The following is a 16,599-nucleotide window of genomic DNA, read 5'->3' as shown; positions in this document are numbered from 1 at the left end:
ATTTCCTAACTTCTTAAGCTTTTGGATAACTGGTAACTTAATATGGTATCGGAGCTTACGTTAGAAGAGTTCTTGAGTTCAAATCTCTCCTTTTGCATATGTCCCTTAGTTGCATTCTGCTTCTCCCCGTCGAATTCTTTTCCCTAGTAGCTTAAGCTTTTGGGAGAATTGGTAACTTAACAGTCGGAATATTTGCATTTTGTTGTATATTATGCTGGGAAATGCTAAGAAAGTGCAGCATAGTGGCTATCAATAAGTTCTAATAGCTTTTCATTTTCGTAAAGGCCTGCATCCATGGTCCCCTTTCCACCAATCACGTTTGTATATTTGGGAGAGAGACTATTGATGCAATGTTTTTTTGTGGCTGCACAAGTAGTAGAAACCAAAAAAAGAGTAAAGAAGGCAAAAGAAAAACAAAAATGCACGGTTTAAGACTAAGCCTTCACATCATTACTTTTTTTGATCGGCATCTTCACTTCATTACTTTACCGCTGAATCAGATCCAATATATATGAAAAGCATGATAAGTCTGAAGTCACTCTAACTCTGGGATTACCATCGTTGAAGCACTATGATGTTAATACTAGTTTTACGCAAAGCTGGGGTTGAAGTGCTTTTTCTTATAGATTGACTCTGAAATTTTGCATATTTATATTATGCTGCAGTCATTTTATAAATATTGCTCTAATCTTATGGTGATTGATGCTTTGTTGCAGCCTATAAAATGTTATCATAACCTACTGGAAATGATATTAACTGCGGGCTTAGTGGGCTAGTCAGTGCCCATTGAGTGGATCCTCCATGTGAGTACTATGAAACAAAATCCACCTTTATAGTACATGTTTATTTGATTGAACTCATATTTTGCTATCTCTCTCAGCTTCCATTTATTCTGTGCTCGATTGATTGAATGGACCTCATTTCAATCTTCTTTCATGCTTTGTTTTCTACTTTGTAATTTTTGTACTACTATGATTGTGCTCTTCTATAGCATAAATTGTAAACTAAATGTATTATTTTCCCCACTAGGCCTTGAGCCATGATATGTTGACTCAGCTGATTTAGTGCGGCATATGTCAAATTCAGTGTCCATTTGTCACATTGTCTTCTCTGAGACAAGGGTTCGAATCCCGTTAGGGATAGGTATTGGTTCCGGTCACTTTCAGCCCTATATGCGATGGATAGTCTCCTATAACCATGACAAAGTTGCTATTTGCTTATTTAAACCTAATTTCTTTCGAAAAGAAAGGAATAATTCCAAGACCGCTTTTGTAAATAAGCGTAGTTCTATTTTGTGCTGTTTGGTGGTAAAATATTTATTTGCTTTATCATGCATGATGATAATTTGAGTGGCTGAGTCTGTGGTACCAGGGAAAGCTAATTCACAAGCGAATTACATGTTGGGATGCATGTTTCAGACCTGTCTCTGTTTCAAAACAGGGCAAGGTTTTTCTAAAGACTAGAATGTAATAGCTAAAAGTCTAGGGAGCAGAGTTTTGGTGGGAAAGATGTTATAAAACTGGTCATTCAGCTCATAGAAACGTTATTTGTATGAATAAGTTGAAGAACTATACTTGTTTTATTTGATGTTAATCGTGTGAAAGAATAGAAAGCTTACCACAGTTTAGCGCATGTGGCGTACCATGCTTCTGTTACCATACCGTGTACCGCTAGGATCTAAGTTCCAAGTAACATAGGGATGAACTTTGCTTTTCATGTTACTTCTCAGGTTACTGGATTCTGGATGTGCACCATAATCTCATGGAAAGTAAATAGGAATAATGTAAGCCACAATACTAAGGTATGTACAATTATACCATTCCAGTACTACATGTCTTCTGGGGGGCTAAACTGGGCAGTGACCAACTCCCCCAAGTGATGACCAAATTTCTACCTTTGAGGGACAGGACAGAGCTCAAGCCCATCACCTATATCACACCGTTATGGGGAAAGAAAAATAAGATTTAGCTAATTGCCCGGTAATTACGTATCAAACCTTCCGGTTCAAGTGGTGCAATGCTCACAATAGTTTCCTGTGGTGCTGGCGGTGTAGATGAGCTAGTCGCTACCGCCTGGCCACAACCAACAATCTTCTGGCACGTTTCGATTAGGCAGTGCCGGCAGGTAGGGCAGGAAGAGTGTGAATTGAGCCACTTATCGATGCACCGGACGTGGAATCCGTGGTTACACTTAGGCAGGACCTTGACTCGCTCTCCGGGCGTGAACTCCGATAAGCAAATCACGCACTCGGTGTCCAATCCTGGTAGTTTCATCCCCGTTGAGTAGTTCACCATTGGAAAAGTCTTCAAGGCCTTTTTCTTGATCCCCGTGTTGGCGAGCCGAGCTGAGGGATTGTCGCCTGGTTCTGAGGTGACTAGACTGGAGCACCTTAGTGCACACCTAATGATAGAGTTCAACCCTAGTGAGCATATTAGGGCACACAAGAGGACTGAAAGGACCATGACCACATTCGCGTCAAAACTATTGTCTCCGGCGGCGTAGGGTTCTGAAGGGTCATGGTGGTTTTCTACGGTTGGAGGAGCCGCCGCAGACGGTGATTGGTAGAGAGGGGTGTGTAGGAGCAATCTTCTTGAGTAGAATTGTGTAAGGCTGTCTTGGAGGAGCTGAGTAGTAGTAATAGAGGAGGAAGTAGAAGCATACATGTTGGCTTGAGTGGTTGGTTTTTTAGTTTTTGGTCTAGTTGATACCTTTTTCTGGAGTTGGTTGCACAGGGGAGATATATAGAGGGGGAAAAGTGAAAAAGGTGTGATTTTCAGTTTTTGAGTTAGAAAAAAGTAAACTAATATTATTAAAACTGATCATAATGATTTCCGAATATTCTGAGGGTTTAAAGTAATCTCTGGATTTTAAATGTATCAATTCTGCCACCCTTTGGATCCTCCACTATCAATCCTTTTGTAGTTTTAATGGGCTTTCCAATCAAATTGGGCCCGTCCACTTTCTGGGCAGTAGGAATTGACACGTGGCACTAGCATTTCACTTGTTATATCCTTAAAAATGCCACATCTGTCCCACTAGGCAGGAAGCGGCTAGGAAGTTTCACGCACCCCCACATGACTAATGTTATGGGCACATAGATATCCGGATATAGATTGTGTACAGAACTATTGGATGTACGTGGGCTCTACACACATTTGGGACCATACGCATCTCATAGTTGCTAACCCTTCTCTGTCCGGACATTTGTGTTCAAATCATTTCGGTCCAAAAATGACATGAAAATATAAGCAAAATTACTTTTATTTTGGTGCATAACTGCACACCGGACCGCATAGTTGTATATTTGTTGAATTCATCCAATTGGACACTCGAATTAAGGGAGTCACTGCCACAAGCCACCCTTATTTTGTTGCGTTATGCCTTGAGTTGTGTAGTGAGTAATTGACATGTCAAATTATTTATGAGTCGGACCTAATTCAATTTCAGAGTTGTTTAGCTGCAAATTCCAACTCAGCTCATTAGTCAATGAGGTTGAGAACTTAAAAGAAACACGAACACTTGGAGTTCTGCTACTAACACATGTGTGGGACTCACACTATTATGTGAGAGTTTCTACATTTGTTTGCACAAACGTTAAAGCATCTCCGAAAATAGGCAAACTGCATGTATACTTATATGTACTTTTTGCAAATCCAACTGCTCGCCAATAGACTAAGGATTTTGTCTCTTGCTAATCGGGTTGGCTAGTCAGTCAGTCAGCCACTGCCATTAGCAAGGCAAATTCGGCTATCCGAAGGAAACGTGCCACATATTGTGTTGACGACTTGAAGTATCAATTTTTGTATTTTGACTAGAAAGAAGGCTTAAATATTGTTGGAGCACAGACACGAAAAAATGCCAGAATAGGAACCTTTTTCCTTTTTGTACTTGGACTTGGCAAAATGCCTGTAGTTTGGAGATACTCTTCATGTTAGTAGTTTTTCTCACACAAAAGAACAGTATCCTTGGAACGATAATTTCGTACATTGACATGATGTTTCAGGACCAATAAAATTACTAGGCATGGATGGATAAAGCTGACTTTTAGGATTCGGACTATCTTGAGGAGATCAAGGCGACCCCATTGATCGAGATCACCACGGACACATTCCAGGTATGCTCTGAGTGTATTGCATAGTTTTTTCACTTTTTTTTTAATATTTTTTTTTTATGCTTTTATAGTATTTTCATCTCATATGAAAATGGCCTCTCCCGATTCTCGTGCTAAACGATGGCAATAGAAAAAACCCATGACAAGTTACTAGAAATGTTATCTCAAATTTTATCTGTGTCAGTGCTCTTTAATCCCCCACTTAGTAAACCATCTAATCTTGATTAGAAGCAACTGTCCCACTTGTATCACTCCTTTTTCACCCTTTTCTGTTTGTTTGTCAATGAAATACCGTTGGCTGAAAGCACTTTTAATAATCTAATTGCAAATTGAACACAGCCCAAAGGATTGGCTTCTCTACGTGGCATTATCCATAAGATCTTCATATATTCGATGGCAATTTAAAAAAGGAAGTGATGGTTAATAGAATCCTTGAAAGAGTCAAGAGAGTTTAAATTTGTTCATTTGTATCTATCCATTCTACAACTGTTTGTGCTCCAAAACCATCTGCGATGCACGCCAAGTGTGCTTTCCTACAACATACGTTTTATAAGACATACCACCCGAGGTGGTAATTTGGTGGTTGAAGCATGAAAGGGTTGCTCTTGCAGGGTTTGGACCATGAGAGAGGTCACAAGTTTGAGTCATGATATAGATGCCCCTCTACCCTGTCACTCTAGTTCCAGCCTATTGGCCGCGCTCTCCTCAGGTGGGGCGGTAGTGGCCATGATTCTTTGTTCCCTTGCGCATTAGCCGGTGGGCCTATAGTTTCCATGATCATGCCTAGAGAGCTGCTATGCCTGGTCGCCCACTCCTCTTGCAGCTGAGTAAAAAGTATACTAAAATAGATTATATATAGGGAATAACTTTTTTCTCTTTTGCTTTATGTGCTGTCAGGATAATATATAGGAATTAGAGATAGTCTAATGTTCAAGATTTGAATTTGTATTTTGAATGTAGTCCGAATGAATTTTTTTGCTTGAAGGTGTCTACGGTTTATGTGACAATATAATCCTTCCACTCACCTATAACATGTTATTATATGTCTAGAGAAGTGAATAATCAAAATATCAACCCTCTGTCCTAAAATTTTAGTCCACTACAAAAAGTCGTGCGATTTTCGTATACAATAAAACGCAGTTCTGTGCATAATATTTTGAATTTCTTTGCACAAAATTAAAGATCTCAATGAGTTCCTTAAATTGTTGAGAATTAATTTGAAAAATTATGTTCGAATTTTTATTTTGTTTTTTCTCCGAACATTGCACAAACTTTCGTGCTGGACTAAAATTTGGGATGGGGGAGTAACCATTAATTTGCCCAAAGTAGGACAATCAATAGACACTGGACATACCTAAAGTTGGAGTAACTATTTGGTGGTCTTGGGCACCGCCACGTGGTGCTTCAACTCCCTTGTCTACAACACATTTTTGTGGGGGTCCATACACTTAGTACTAGGCCCCACAGAAATGTGTGGTAGATAAGAGTGTTGGGCACCACGTGGCGGTGTCCCAAGACCCCCAAATAGTTTTCCCTAATGTTGGGGTGAAAATTATTACTTGCTCTTGGAGCACCACCATGTGGTGCTCTAGGGGTGGCGGTGCTCTACGGGCCTTCTCTACCACACATTGGTGTGGCTTTCACACTATTGTGTGATTGAAAAGACTTATGTAGCACCACGTGGTGGTGCTCCAGGAGTATGGAATAATAATCACTCGGGGGAAAATTACAACCGTCTAGTTGCTCTACGGGGACCCACAACCCACATAGCCCCATTGAGTCACACGAAAAGGGTGGATTAATTAACAATCCCAATGCACGTGCTTGTTTATTACTGGAATGCAAATTCTGAGTCAATCATATAGAATGCAAATATTATACATTTTTTTTTTTATAAAAAAGCAAATAGCAAGAGAAATTTGATAGTTGTAAGTTGTAAAGAAGGAGGCAATCATCTCGAAACAGATAAATTGTAGCGCACCTTAAGTGCTTTTATGGGCATTACCTATTGTGGGTCCTCTGCAAAGCTAGAGCCTAGACGAGTAGTTGAGTGTTCAAGCTCAATTCACTAACTGTTTAAGGAAATGACTGGTAGATATCTTAGAAAAAATTCTTGATGAATATACGCTACACACCCTGTGTTGTTGAGCAAGCTTGGCTTGATTATCATACAGGCCTAAAAATTTAGCTTGAGCTTGTGTTTTGAAAAAATAAATTGAGGTGAAATAAGCATGCAAGCGGAGCTCGAGTTGGTATGAAAAGCTCGGTCTCTGTAAAATCCTAGTAAGAGGGTGTCAAAAGGTGTATGTTTGAAGTGAAGTTTTAAAATAAAGAACTTGTATTCTAGCTCAAAGTATCCAATAGTGCCGTAAGACTCGGACTTAGACATCCTACCACAGCAACGTAATACTCGAACTTGTGCATCATACCATAGCAACACTATGACTCAAACTCAGACATCATGTTTGAGAATTAAACGTCTTAATCACCAGACCGACCCTTTCCTCTTCCCCTCGATCCCTTTCCCCTAAGTATCCTCTCACCTCACAACTATGGAGGTTTAGATCACGGGTTTAAACCAATACAAGTTCTTCTAGTGATGTCAGTTATTTATCCCATTATTGTATCGTGGTTACTTTTACATTTATAACACGATTTAATAGTATTCATTTGTTTCTTCATTTGAGTTGTTTTATCAAAAGATGAGCGGGTGGAGCCGTAAAGTGGGCATGCAAATTGGGAGAAAGGGGAACAGCAAGAGGCCAACCCAACGTGATCAATTAATGATCAACAAGCTTTTAGGATTAGAGAGTCCCTTCAACCATATTTCATATTTTATACAAGAGAGGAACTTATTCATGGCGCAGCCGTGAATATCCGCGCAATCTCACTCGCCCGTTTCGGCAATTAACGGTTGAGATTCATTTTTAAACTATTACCGGTAATAAATATTTCTTACCCTTAATAGTTTGTTTTTAATCTGGATCGTCCAAAACACTTTTGGACGTTTGGACGGCCGAGATTGGCCTCCGTAAACTTTATTTACGGAAGGCCCCATTAAAAAGTTTTTTTTCTTTATACAACCATTATACAATAATGATTGTTCATTACGGGCTGTTGTCATTTTTCAGATAACAGATAAAACACTTATGGACATGTTTTAAAAAAAATTTTTGCTCCAGTTTAACTAAATAATCAAGCATTTATGTGCAAAAATACTTTTAACTTTTGATCCGAGAATCGACACGTTTTTTTTGCAAAAGACTGTCATTTTGAAATGGAGAGAGTATGATGATACTACACTAAACAAGTGGGTCCCTTGATGGATTTGTAAGATATTTGCACTTTTTCAGAGATTGGAGATTAGCCCCCACCCATAGGAAATTGTGGTGCTGGCCTAGCAGGCTACCACTGGCATGCATGTTCTTTGTCCATAATAAAACCAGTTCATTGGATCTAGTGTGTGTACTCCTTATCTTCAATTTTCATTTCCCCATCAGTGAGGTTTAATGAACTTTACTTTAGAGGCTAATAAACATATTTTAAACCTTGCTTTGCCAACTACCAGCTAACAGTTTCCACATGGTTTCAATCTTTTTAAGCCCTTTTTAGTTCAATTATTTGGGGTTAACAGGAGCACAAATTTGGACCTTTCAGCTCTAGTTAAGACAACCATGACCATGGATAGAATACTGCTCAACTTGAAATGTTCATGTTGATATTTGTGAATTCGTCAAGGATTATGAACATAAACTGTCTGTGACTCGCATGACTTGACTAATAGGTCTGACATTTGTTCCTATTTGGGGGAATGGTTGGGCTTTATTTGAGAGTTAATGTCCATAAGTAGCTCTTTTGTAATTTTCAGTCTGAGTGAGATTCCTTTTTGGGAAAATGACGGCGCATGATGTGTTTTGATGATTAATACCCGCCAAGGACATGCTGAGAACATTTGTTAATACTGAAAATGCCCCTGGCTGATATTAATTATCAAAACATGTCATTGGCCGTCATTTTCCCTTCCTTTTTTCATTTTCGCGTATGGACATAGGTTTTATGGGGTTTGTCTGTTTACATAGGTTTCATGCCGAACCATGTAAATTGTTTGTGTTCACTGTGTGATTGTGCTTTTTCTGTTCTTGCATTGTGTTCTAATATAAAATTTATCTTCTAATTTTCATCTCTAATTGTGTGCGTGTGCGTGTGCACATGTTAATGTGTCTAATTGTGTCTGTTCAATTGGTTGTCTTCTCAGTTGTTAAAATCATATCAACTCACAAAAGACTCTCGCTACAATTGCATGTGACAAAAGAGAATTGTAAGAACTCTGCCTTTTGCAACTTGAGTGTTGAGCTCCTACTAGTGGACAGTAGGAGTCACCTTATTCATATAATCCTTTAAAATGTTTCGCACTCGTGTTCTCAATCCTCGGTCTCAATCCTTGCTATCGTGGATTTTACTAGTATGAGATGTGTTTTAAAGACACTTTCATGCTCGCAGAAGCGTATGCAAATTATGTGACTTACGAACTGTCCCCTAATATGTCAGTCGAAGTTTGCGTAAGCTAGACTAAACATTCTGAGTCATGACCAAAAAAAGAATGTAAAACATGTAGGTTGTACTTTTCCGTACGTACCTACTACATGTCCCTGGGAAAGGACTAATGATAAAGCAATATCCTCAAGGAGGACACGCATTAGGTGGTTGAAGGAATAGAAGTGGCCATGTTATTGAAAACTGGTACTCATTTGGAGGGTCGGTGGGTGGAGTTGGACCACTACCAAACCCTATAAAGGTGAACCTGAGCTCACCTTAATTTCAAGTTGAGCTTTTTTATAGGGTACCGGTTACAATCTTTATAGGGTACAATCTTACTTTTAGGGCTGTGTTTGAATTTTGTGGAACTAAATTTTGGTTTTTCAGTATTTTCCTTTATGAATCCTGTACAAGTTTCTGACTTCTGTACCAGTTTCTGTATTCTGTTCAAGTTTTATGAACCAAATACAATCTAATTTGAATGTAGTTGAAGGATAAAACTAAAGTATATGACCCCATACTTGTGGCTTGTGAGTCGTAATTTGCGTTATCGATCGAGTAAGTCGAGGTGTTTTCAATACGAGTACAAAACACAACGTCTGGTTTTATAGTTGGTCCCGACGACAATCTTAACTCCTGAGCCGTATATATGCTAGTGAATTGAGAAATGCACTTTCTTGTATAAGGTGGCTTCTTTCCTAACTAGCTTGCTACCCGGGTAGCTCCTAACGCCATGCTTTCCATCGACTTTTACCTTTGTCTCTTGTTCTTCACCTTTTTGTTTTGCAGGCGATGATGTTTGCGTTTTTGGTGTAAAAGGGCGAGCTTGCTTGATATCTTTAGGCGCCTTGCGAAGGCGTTTTGCCTGTCTTGGTTCGGTTCTTTGGTTGGGTCCTTTGCCAGAAACCTTCTTAAAAAATAAGCAGTTTATTTGATATTTCAAACTCAAAAATAATGTAAAAGGAAAATAATTTTTCAATTTTTTTTGGCGATCCATATTGCATATTTTTATATTTCAATAAGTCCATAATTTTTGAGCTTGAAATTGTCTTAAAAAATAAGGATTTTTTTCCCACTCTCTCTCTCTCTTTTAGTTCTGCTTTGATTGTTTGATGGCACGAGTATTGTTGTACGAACTTTATTTTACATCAATAAAGTTTTATTGTTTCTCAAAATATCTTGAGTTTTCAGTTCATCACTTTCGCATATTGGGGTGATAGACCCAATAACTGATTGCGACCTTAACACTGAAATAATCCTCTCAATAATTGTGCTGTTTATGTCAATTTTCCTCAACAGTAAAACCCTCGTTTGATTGTTGATTCGAGAATTTTGAAACATCCTATCACATTATCGTTTTCCTTTTTTTTGGTTGATCGATAGGAGAGAACATTGCATCAAGTATCAATTACACGGTACAAATAACGAGACACTATATCAATTGTGTGAGAATCCAAGGGATAACAAAGTCTAACAACTCAACTATTATAAATCCAACCCAACTACAAGCTCCCATTAAGGAGAGAAATAATCCCACCGGAAGAAATCCCACACGCAGACGGAAATACTTGAACTTCTAATCTCCTAGTGAGATGCAAGAGTCCTTACTAACTGAGCTAGCTCTAGGTTGGTTCATTGTTTTCCTTATCATGTTGATTGGGAAAACAACTAATTAGTCGAAATCATTACTCAATCAATCGTGTTCTTGATCATGGACGAGCACCTTAAATTTGTGGTACTTGTTCATAATTTACTGCCAAATATCTCACGTTTTAGAATCTGGTGGTACCGTGGTTTTAGATATAGCTGTATGAATAATTTTAGTACCACACCTACTTACACATTCAAACACACACCCGCACTAAATAACTCTAGTATGCGCGGGACCCACCAGTCAGGTGAGTGGGGGTATGTGTGTTTGAATGTGTAAGTGGGTGTGATGCTAGCAAAGTTGTAGCAGTATATTACGAAGGCACACCAAGTGGTTGTAGACGTAGCTGTGTATTAGGACGAGACACCAAGTGGTGGGTTCAATGGATAAGTACTTGAGTTCCTCGCTCAATAGTTGGGTTCAAGTCGTTAAATCTAGTTAGTATTCGTGGTTAAATATATACTCTTTAGCGCTCATAGCACAAGTTGAGATCTTAACTTCAGTCCGATACAAGTGCAATGTGATTCTCTAGAGATTGTGATGTTTTGTTGAAGATAATATATAGCTTGGCAGATATATGTAGCAGTCTATCTGCGTATCCATTTTAATAAAAAAAAATGTTCATTATGGAGACAAATTGGCACTTGAATTTCTTACAACACTCCTGTTGATTGCTAAGAGATCTCGCCGCCTGTTATGAATGCTAAAGAGTATGTTTAGTTCCCCTAATCTACTTTGCAAACTTGAATTTGCCCCAACATTGGATGCATAGCTCTAAGTATTGACTCATAATGAATGACGCCCTATTAAGATTTTTATTTTTTAAGTACTTTTTTTATTTTTACTTTATGAGATAAGTCATTTTCTTACAATATATCACATTTAATTCAAAAAAATAAATACTTACTTTCTTTAGCGGAACGTGCCTAGCGGTACTTTTGAGGACTTTGAGTCATGTATAATGCGATCTGCCAATTGTTTCTTCATTTGATTATTTTGTCAAATGATTGAGTGCAGGAAGCAGTAAAGTGGGATTGCAAATTCGCGAGGACAATAATAGAGTCCCTTCCTACCATAATTCCGATTCTTTTTTGTCACACGGTATACATTAGCGGGGTTAGAGCGAGTTAGCAAGTTAGTTCACAGGGAGCCAAATAGCTGTCTATAGCTTTGAATCCCAACCACATCTCATGGAGTTCGAATCCAAACCCTCCCTTGAGAAAGGCGGTGGGTAATGCCAACTGAGCTAAGAGCTCATTAACAACCATAATTCCGATTAACTTGATACATTCACGTACACAAAAAGGTGGGTCCCGTGCTGCATTTTTTTTAATTTTTTTTTCCTTTTGCACTTTCCTTTCCAGAGATTGGAGAGCAGCCAATGTGGTGGGGCCTAGCTAAGCAGGCTACCAATTTTCTGCATTTTCTTCTTTTGGGTACTCAAAATCGAAGTGTAAGTATGGTACTCGGCAAATCACACTTTTTATTTGCTGGGGACCGTTCCGTCACATGTATAGGGGCTGAAGATAAGTACGTATCGGGAAGTGCGGATGATGTATGAATATGTTTAACCCCAGTAAAATATATTATGTAAACTCAAACTTGAACCTTATACAATCGGGGTCTTATGTTTTTACCAATAAACCAACCCTTTATAGGTAAAACTTCGTGCATGTTCTTTGTATGTCCATAATAACAGCACCACACAATCTTGCAGAGTTTAAGACTATACCGATCTCACATGTGTGGTGTAGGAGGAGCTTGAGGTACCACGTGGCGATGCCTATAGGCAATGAATAATCTCTCATTCTTTTAGCTCCTTTTTCTTTTCCCCATGAGTGAGGATTGATTTATCTTTACTCCTAGGCTAAAGTTTTGTCCATATATATTGTGTTTTCACTTCAATTATACACTTCGTGAAAGGTTTCTTAGAACATTGCTTTCGCAACTACCCACTTGGCCACTAACAGTAGCCACTAGTATGATCTCAACTTTTCGTAAAGCGGGAACATAAGTACTAGTAAATAAAAATCTTAGCGGAACGGGGCTCAAATATACGTGATGATAAATCAAGCGGTTTTTAAAAGTTACCATGACGTGATGTCGAACTCAATCATCTAAATGTCACTCAAGAATAGAGTCAGGATTTCGAACTAAGATGGGTTAGATTAGAAAAAATGTAAGGTGATAATTACAAATCAACTTCAGCGCTTCTACTTTTTTATGGAAGGTTTTTGACAAATTGAGAAACTAATACATCTGTAAAAGATATTTATTTCTTCTGAAGAGCAAAAAAGGAATGAATAAAATCATGTGGTGCGACAATGAAATAAAAGTCATCATGTGCATATACCGAAACCCCACAACCTACTCGATTCCTTATTTGGACCGAAGGTAATGTTATTCCATTTGTAAATGATGTCATATATCCTGGAAAAGTGAGGTGGGTACTCATTCAATGCCCTTAGTGAGAGGTCGGTAGAAGATCTTATTCAATGACCTCACGGCATTGTCACGTGGTTAGGGCCGTAAACGAATTAAGCGGTTTGCAAGTTCAATTCGGTTTGGCTCATTAAAGCTCGGTTTGTCGACAAAAACTCGGTTCGTTAAAGATGGCTCGGCTTGATTAAAGAGGCTCGTTTAGTAAATGACTAAGCTCGACTCGTTAAGGCTCGAGCCAAGTTCGAGCTTGAAATTTTAGCTCATTTAGTAAACGAGCCGAGCTCGCGCTCGACAAAGCTCGGCTCGGCTCGTTTACACCCTTATGCATGGTGCCACAAGCCTCATCTTTAAGGCAAAGTGTGAGGATTAATCCATCACAATGTGTGGCGGAGAAAGGCTCTGGGCCACTTTGCACCTCAGCGGGTGCCCCAGGGGCAATGCTTTCTTGGTAGAGAGGGGCACAAAAGGTCCGTTCAACATGATGCTTGTGGGTTTGTACTTCGCCGTACAATGTAGTTCATACGCTTTACCAAAGGCAATTGCTCAAGCAAATACTCCATTCATTTCCTAGGGCTAGGACATCACCACCCAGATGAAGAAATAGGAGCAGATAACTTGATCGAAGACCCTAAATATTTGAGAGAGATCAGTGGAGCGGATGGATTCATGCGACCGTACTACCCACATTTTAAATTTTTAAGGTGAGTTCACGTTATTGACTAAATATTGTGTTTCCGTTATTCCGTCCAAAAATACCTAATTTTCCTTATCTAAATGGACTAAATGGTATTTTCATATTTTTAGTGAAAACAAGTGGTATTTTGACATTAGTCTGAAGACAAAAAATAAAAATAAAAAATAGTGTGAACTCACCTTTAGTAGAATTATAGTCTTTTTCTTTTGTCTAAAAACATTAAAATTATATAGCTTCGTCAGCGCAATGTAGATTTTGTATGATTTTATTGGAAAAATGAGGGAGTGTCATGTGGGATACACCTCTTTAGTAGGATACAGTATAGACAACATATGTACATATACATAATAATCTGTTCACTAACTAGAGCGTTTAGGAGCGACGAGAGAAACGTCAAATTTCTTGAACATGAACAACTGAATTGCAAAAACTAAAGCCGTGTGTTCTTCAATGAGTTAATGAGAAATTAATCTAGTATATTGCACAGCATAGTGGTGTCATTACAATCTTGTGATCGATAGGGTCAATTGTCTACCAAATACAGTAGAAATTTTTCAGTATACTTCTAGCAACAAAAAAAACATTCCATGGGGTCGCCTGACCCCACACATGCCATCCACTGGCCGGTCAGACCTCACAAGATGCAGCTGCACCCTTAATACAGCTGCACCCTTAATAGCAACAGATTTGCAGAAACATGTTTGCTTCCGAATCTGTGCATCTAGGGTGAATGCTGGGGTCGCGACCTCACAAAATGCGGCTGCAGCCTTATTGCAGTCGCACTTTCGTAGCGATACAAATTAGCTGATTCAGCTCAACGCATTAACTTGATCCATTGAGAAACTTATGGTACAGTAAATTCGTGGGATCGTGTAGAGGAGACAATTAGGGTTCTGCTTGCTGCTATTTATAGCTTTTCCTGTTTCAGAAATTGTGCCTGAAGGCCAAAAGAAATTAAAAATAGCCATAGAAAAGATGAAGAAACACTTGCCCAAACATTTATCCCAACCTGATCAGTCAGTGGAGAAAAACCTTGCACTTTACCAAGTAATTTATGAACATCAGGGTTATGCTGCAAGAAGTATCTTCTAGGCTCAAAAGCAAATAAAAGGTTGACAAAATAGCCATCCAACGCGTTGAATTCTCTTCAAGCAATTTTAGATGTACAACAGAAGGGACACCGAAGAACTTTGATCTTTCTTTCCTTTTTCTCCATTCTTGATGCAGAACGGAAGTTCAAAGAATGTAAGCAGGAGCAAAGCACAGCTTATAGAAAAGTCAGATAGGTAGAGTAAAAGGTTGACAAAATAGCCATCCAACGCGTTGAATTCTCTTCAAGCAATTTTAGATGTACAACAGAAGGGACACCGAAGAACTTTGTTCTTTCTTTCCTTTTTCTCCATTCTTGATGCAGAACGGAAGTTCGAAGAATGTAAGCAGGAGCAAAGCACAGCTTATAGAAAAGTCAGATAGGTAGAGTAAAAAAACAAAAACTAGAAACATCTGGAGCCCAAAATAGATCACTGAACAAGAGAATCAGATTACCCCAAAACAAGAAAACCGGTATTTTAGAATTGCTCCCTGCATTCCATGTTGTTAAGAAATTAGAAGGAATATACGCCACATTTAATCAAGTGTTCTCTGAAAGACCTGCTAATAGGTTGCACAAAATCATGTAATAAAACTACCCCATAAAACGAAACCGCTCTCCCTCATTTTTCCTGTGAATACTCACATGCCCCTGCTAAATTCATCACTTTCAGAAAGTTGATCATCATATAGTTCATCATTGCTGGCCGTACACTCTAGTTCTCTTGGGCAATATCTAATTAAATTACTTACCCAAAAAAAAAAAATCTAATTAAATCATCCTCGAGTGCTGCAGCTTCAGCAAGTAGTGGTTTAGAGCAGATTACCAAGGTGCATTTCGTTTTTCAAGTCAGCCAACTTGCCCTCGTAATAAGCCAAAAGCTTAGGAGGGAACTCCCTTTCTTCTGGTTTATAGCATTTTGTCAAACGCCTAATGCTAAACTCGACTCTGCTCCTAATATGCATTGACAGGGACTCCTCCAGATTCCTTCGCGGAAAGAGTATTCCCGTACCAGCCATCATCTTAACACCATCCTCCCCGATTTCATCTAAATCCTTAAATTCTTTAGACCACTCCAGTGCTTTATCGTCCTTGCTCTTGGCTAAGACAGTGAAAACCTCATTACTAGGAACATGAAAGACCAAGTTAATACATATGGCACCTCCTGGAACACATGGAATGCCTATTCACTGAAGCTTTAATGTGCTCACTCACCTAGTTATCTTGGAGAACGTGAATGCAAACACCATCATCGTAGTCACATGATGTCATGATATTTCGGCTTGCCATGGCTGGGATCTCACTGTCTCTGTCAACAATCTTAGTAAATAGATCCCCCAAAGATTCAATCCCTAGAGAAAGTGGAACATATTTATCAGATTTCCTCCACTGATCTTCAACTACAAGATAACATTGCAACAAGGCACCTATAGCCACAGTTGCTTTTGGAAAGTGGAACTCTTCAACAATCTTCTGTATCCGGGGAACTTTTGTTATTACTTCATTAACACTTACATCTGCAGCATCCAAACAATTCAAGCATAGCTCCGTGATTCTCCCAAACAGGGGCTTTGTGAGTTCCTCAAATTCTGAGCGTGGAAACTCTCTCGTTGCATCTACGAGAACACCATCCCCATCCATTGTGAGGTAAGGGATATCTATCGAAGTCTGGTTAGAGGACAAGAGTTCCAATTTTGCCTTCTCTGCAGCGTCCTTCAGCCTCCACATGGCCATTCGGTCACCAGAAATATCAACAGAATGGGTCATTTTAATTCCTTCAACCATGTACTTCACTAAAACAAGGTCAAAATCATCACCTCCCAGTGCTGCATCAGAGACTCTGTAGCTTTAACCTGATACGAAACAAAGTGGATTTAAGAAACTACACTGGAATTATCATATTAAACAGCAGAAAATAACCATGATGAAAAAATGCACCTCTGGAACTCCACTGGAGATTTCGAGGATTGTGATGCTAAATGTTCCAGACTTTAAGCCCAGAAGATATCAAGTTGCTCTTTTGTGCCAAGAGATGCCATAAAATGAATATGCAAAGACACAATTTTCGTACAATA

General features: G+C 38.9%; 2 protein-coding genes across 4 annotated transcripts; one reads left to right on the top strand and one right to left on the bottom strand.

Annotated features, from left to right (window-relative positions):
* The first annotated feature begins 2,160 nt into the window (after positions 1–2,160).
* On the top strand, positions 2,161–2,286 carry LOC131303431 (uncharacterized). The gene has a single exon (XM_058330300.1). The coding sequence runs from the start codon at positions 2,161–2,163 to the stop codon at positions 2,284–2,286; it is 126 nt and encodes a 41-aa protein (XP_058186283.1).
* Positions 2,287–14,804: 12,518 nt separating this feature from the next.
* Positions 14,805–16,596, bottom strand: LOC131303430 (uncharacterized). Of its 3 annotated transcripts, none has more exons than XM_058330297.1 (2): positions 16,463–16,596; positions 14,805–16,377 (listed from the first exon to the last, which is right to left on the bottom strand). In XM_058330297.1, exon 2 carries the CDS (start codon positions 16,307–16,309, stop codon positions 15,740–15,742), a length of 570 nt encoding a protein of 189 aa, XP_058186280.1. In that variant the 5' UTR covers positions 16,310–16,377; positions 16,463–16,596; the 3' UTR covers positions 14,805–15,739. The 3 variants fall into 3 exon arrangements, with proteins under 3 accessions (XP_058186280.1, XP_058186281.1, XP_058186282.1); XM_058330298.1 differs by having other exon boundaries at positions 14,805–15,649; positions 15,740–16,469; XM_058330299.1 differs by having other exon boundaries at positions 14,805–15,876; positions 16,040–16,469.
* Between the last annotated feature and the right edge of the window lie 3 nt (positions 16,597–16,599).

Source organism: Rhododendron vialii, chromosome 10a, assembly GCF_030253575.1.
Source record: "Rhododendron vialii isolate Sample 1 chromosome 10a, ASM3025357v1".
Taxonomy (NCBI): Eukaryota; Viridiplantae; Streptophyta; class Magnoliopsida; order Ericales; family Ericaceae; genus Rhododendron; species Rhododendron vialii.
The sequence above is the reverse complement of the archived record's forward strand: the minus strand, read 5'-3'. Positions and strand labels throughout refer to the sequence as shown.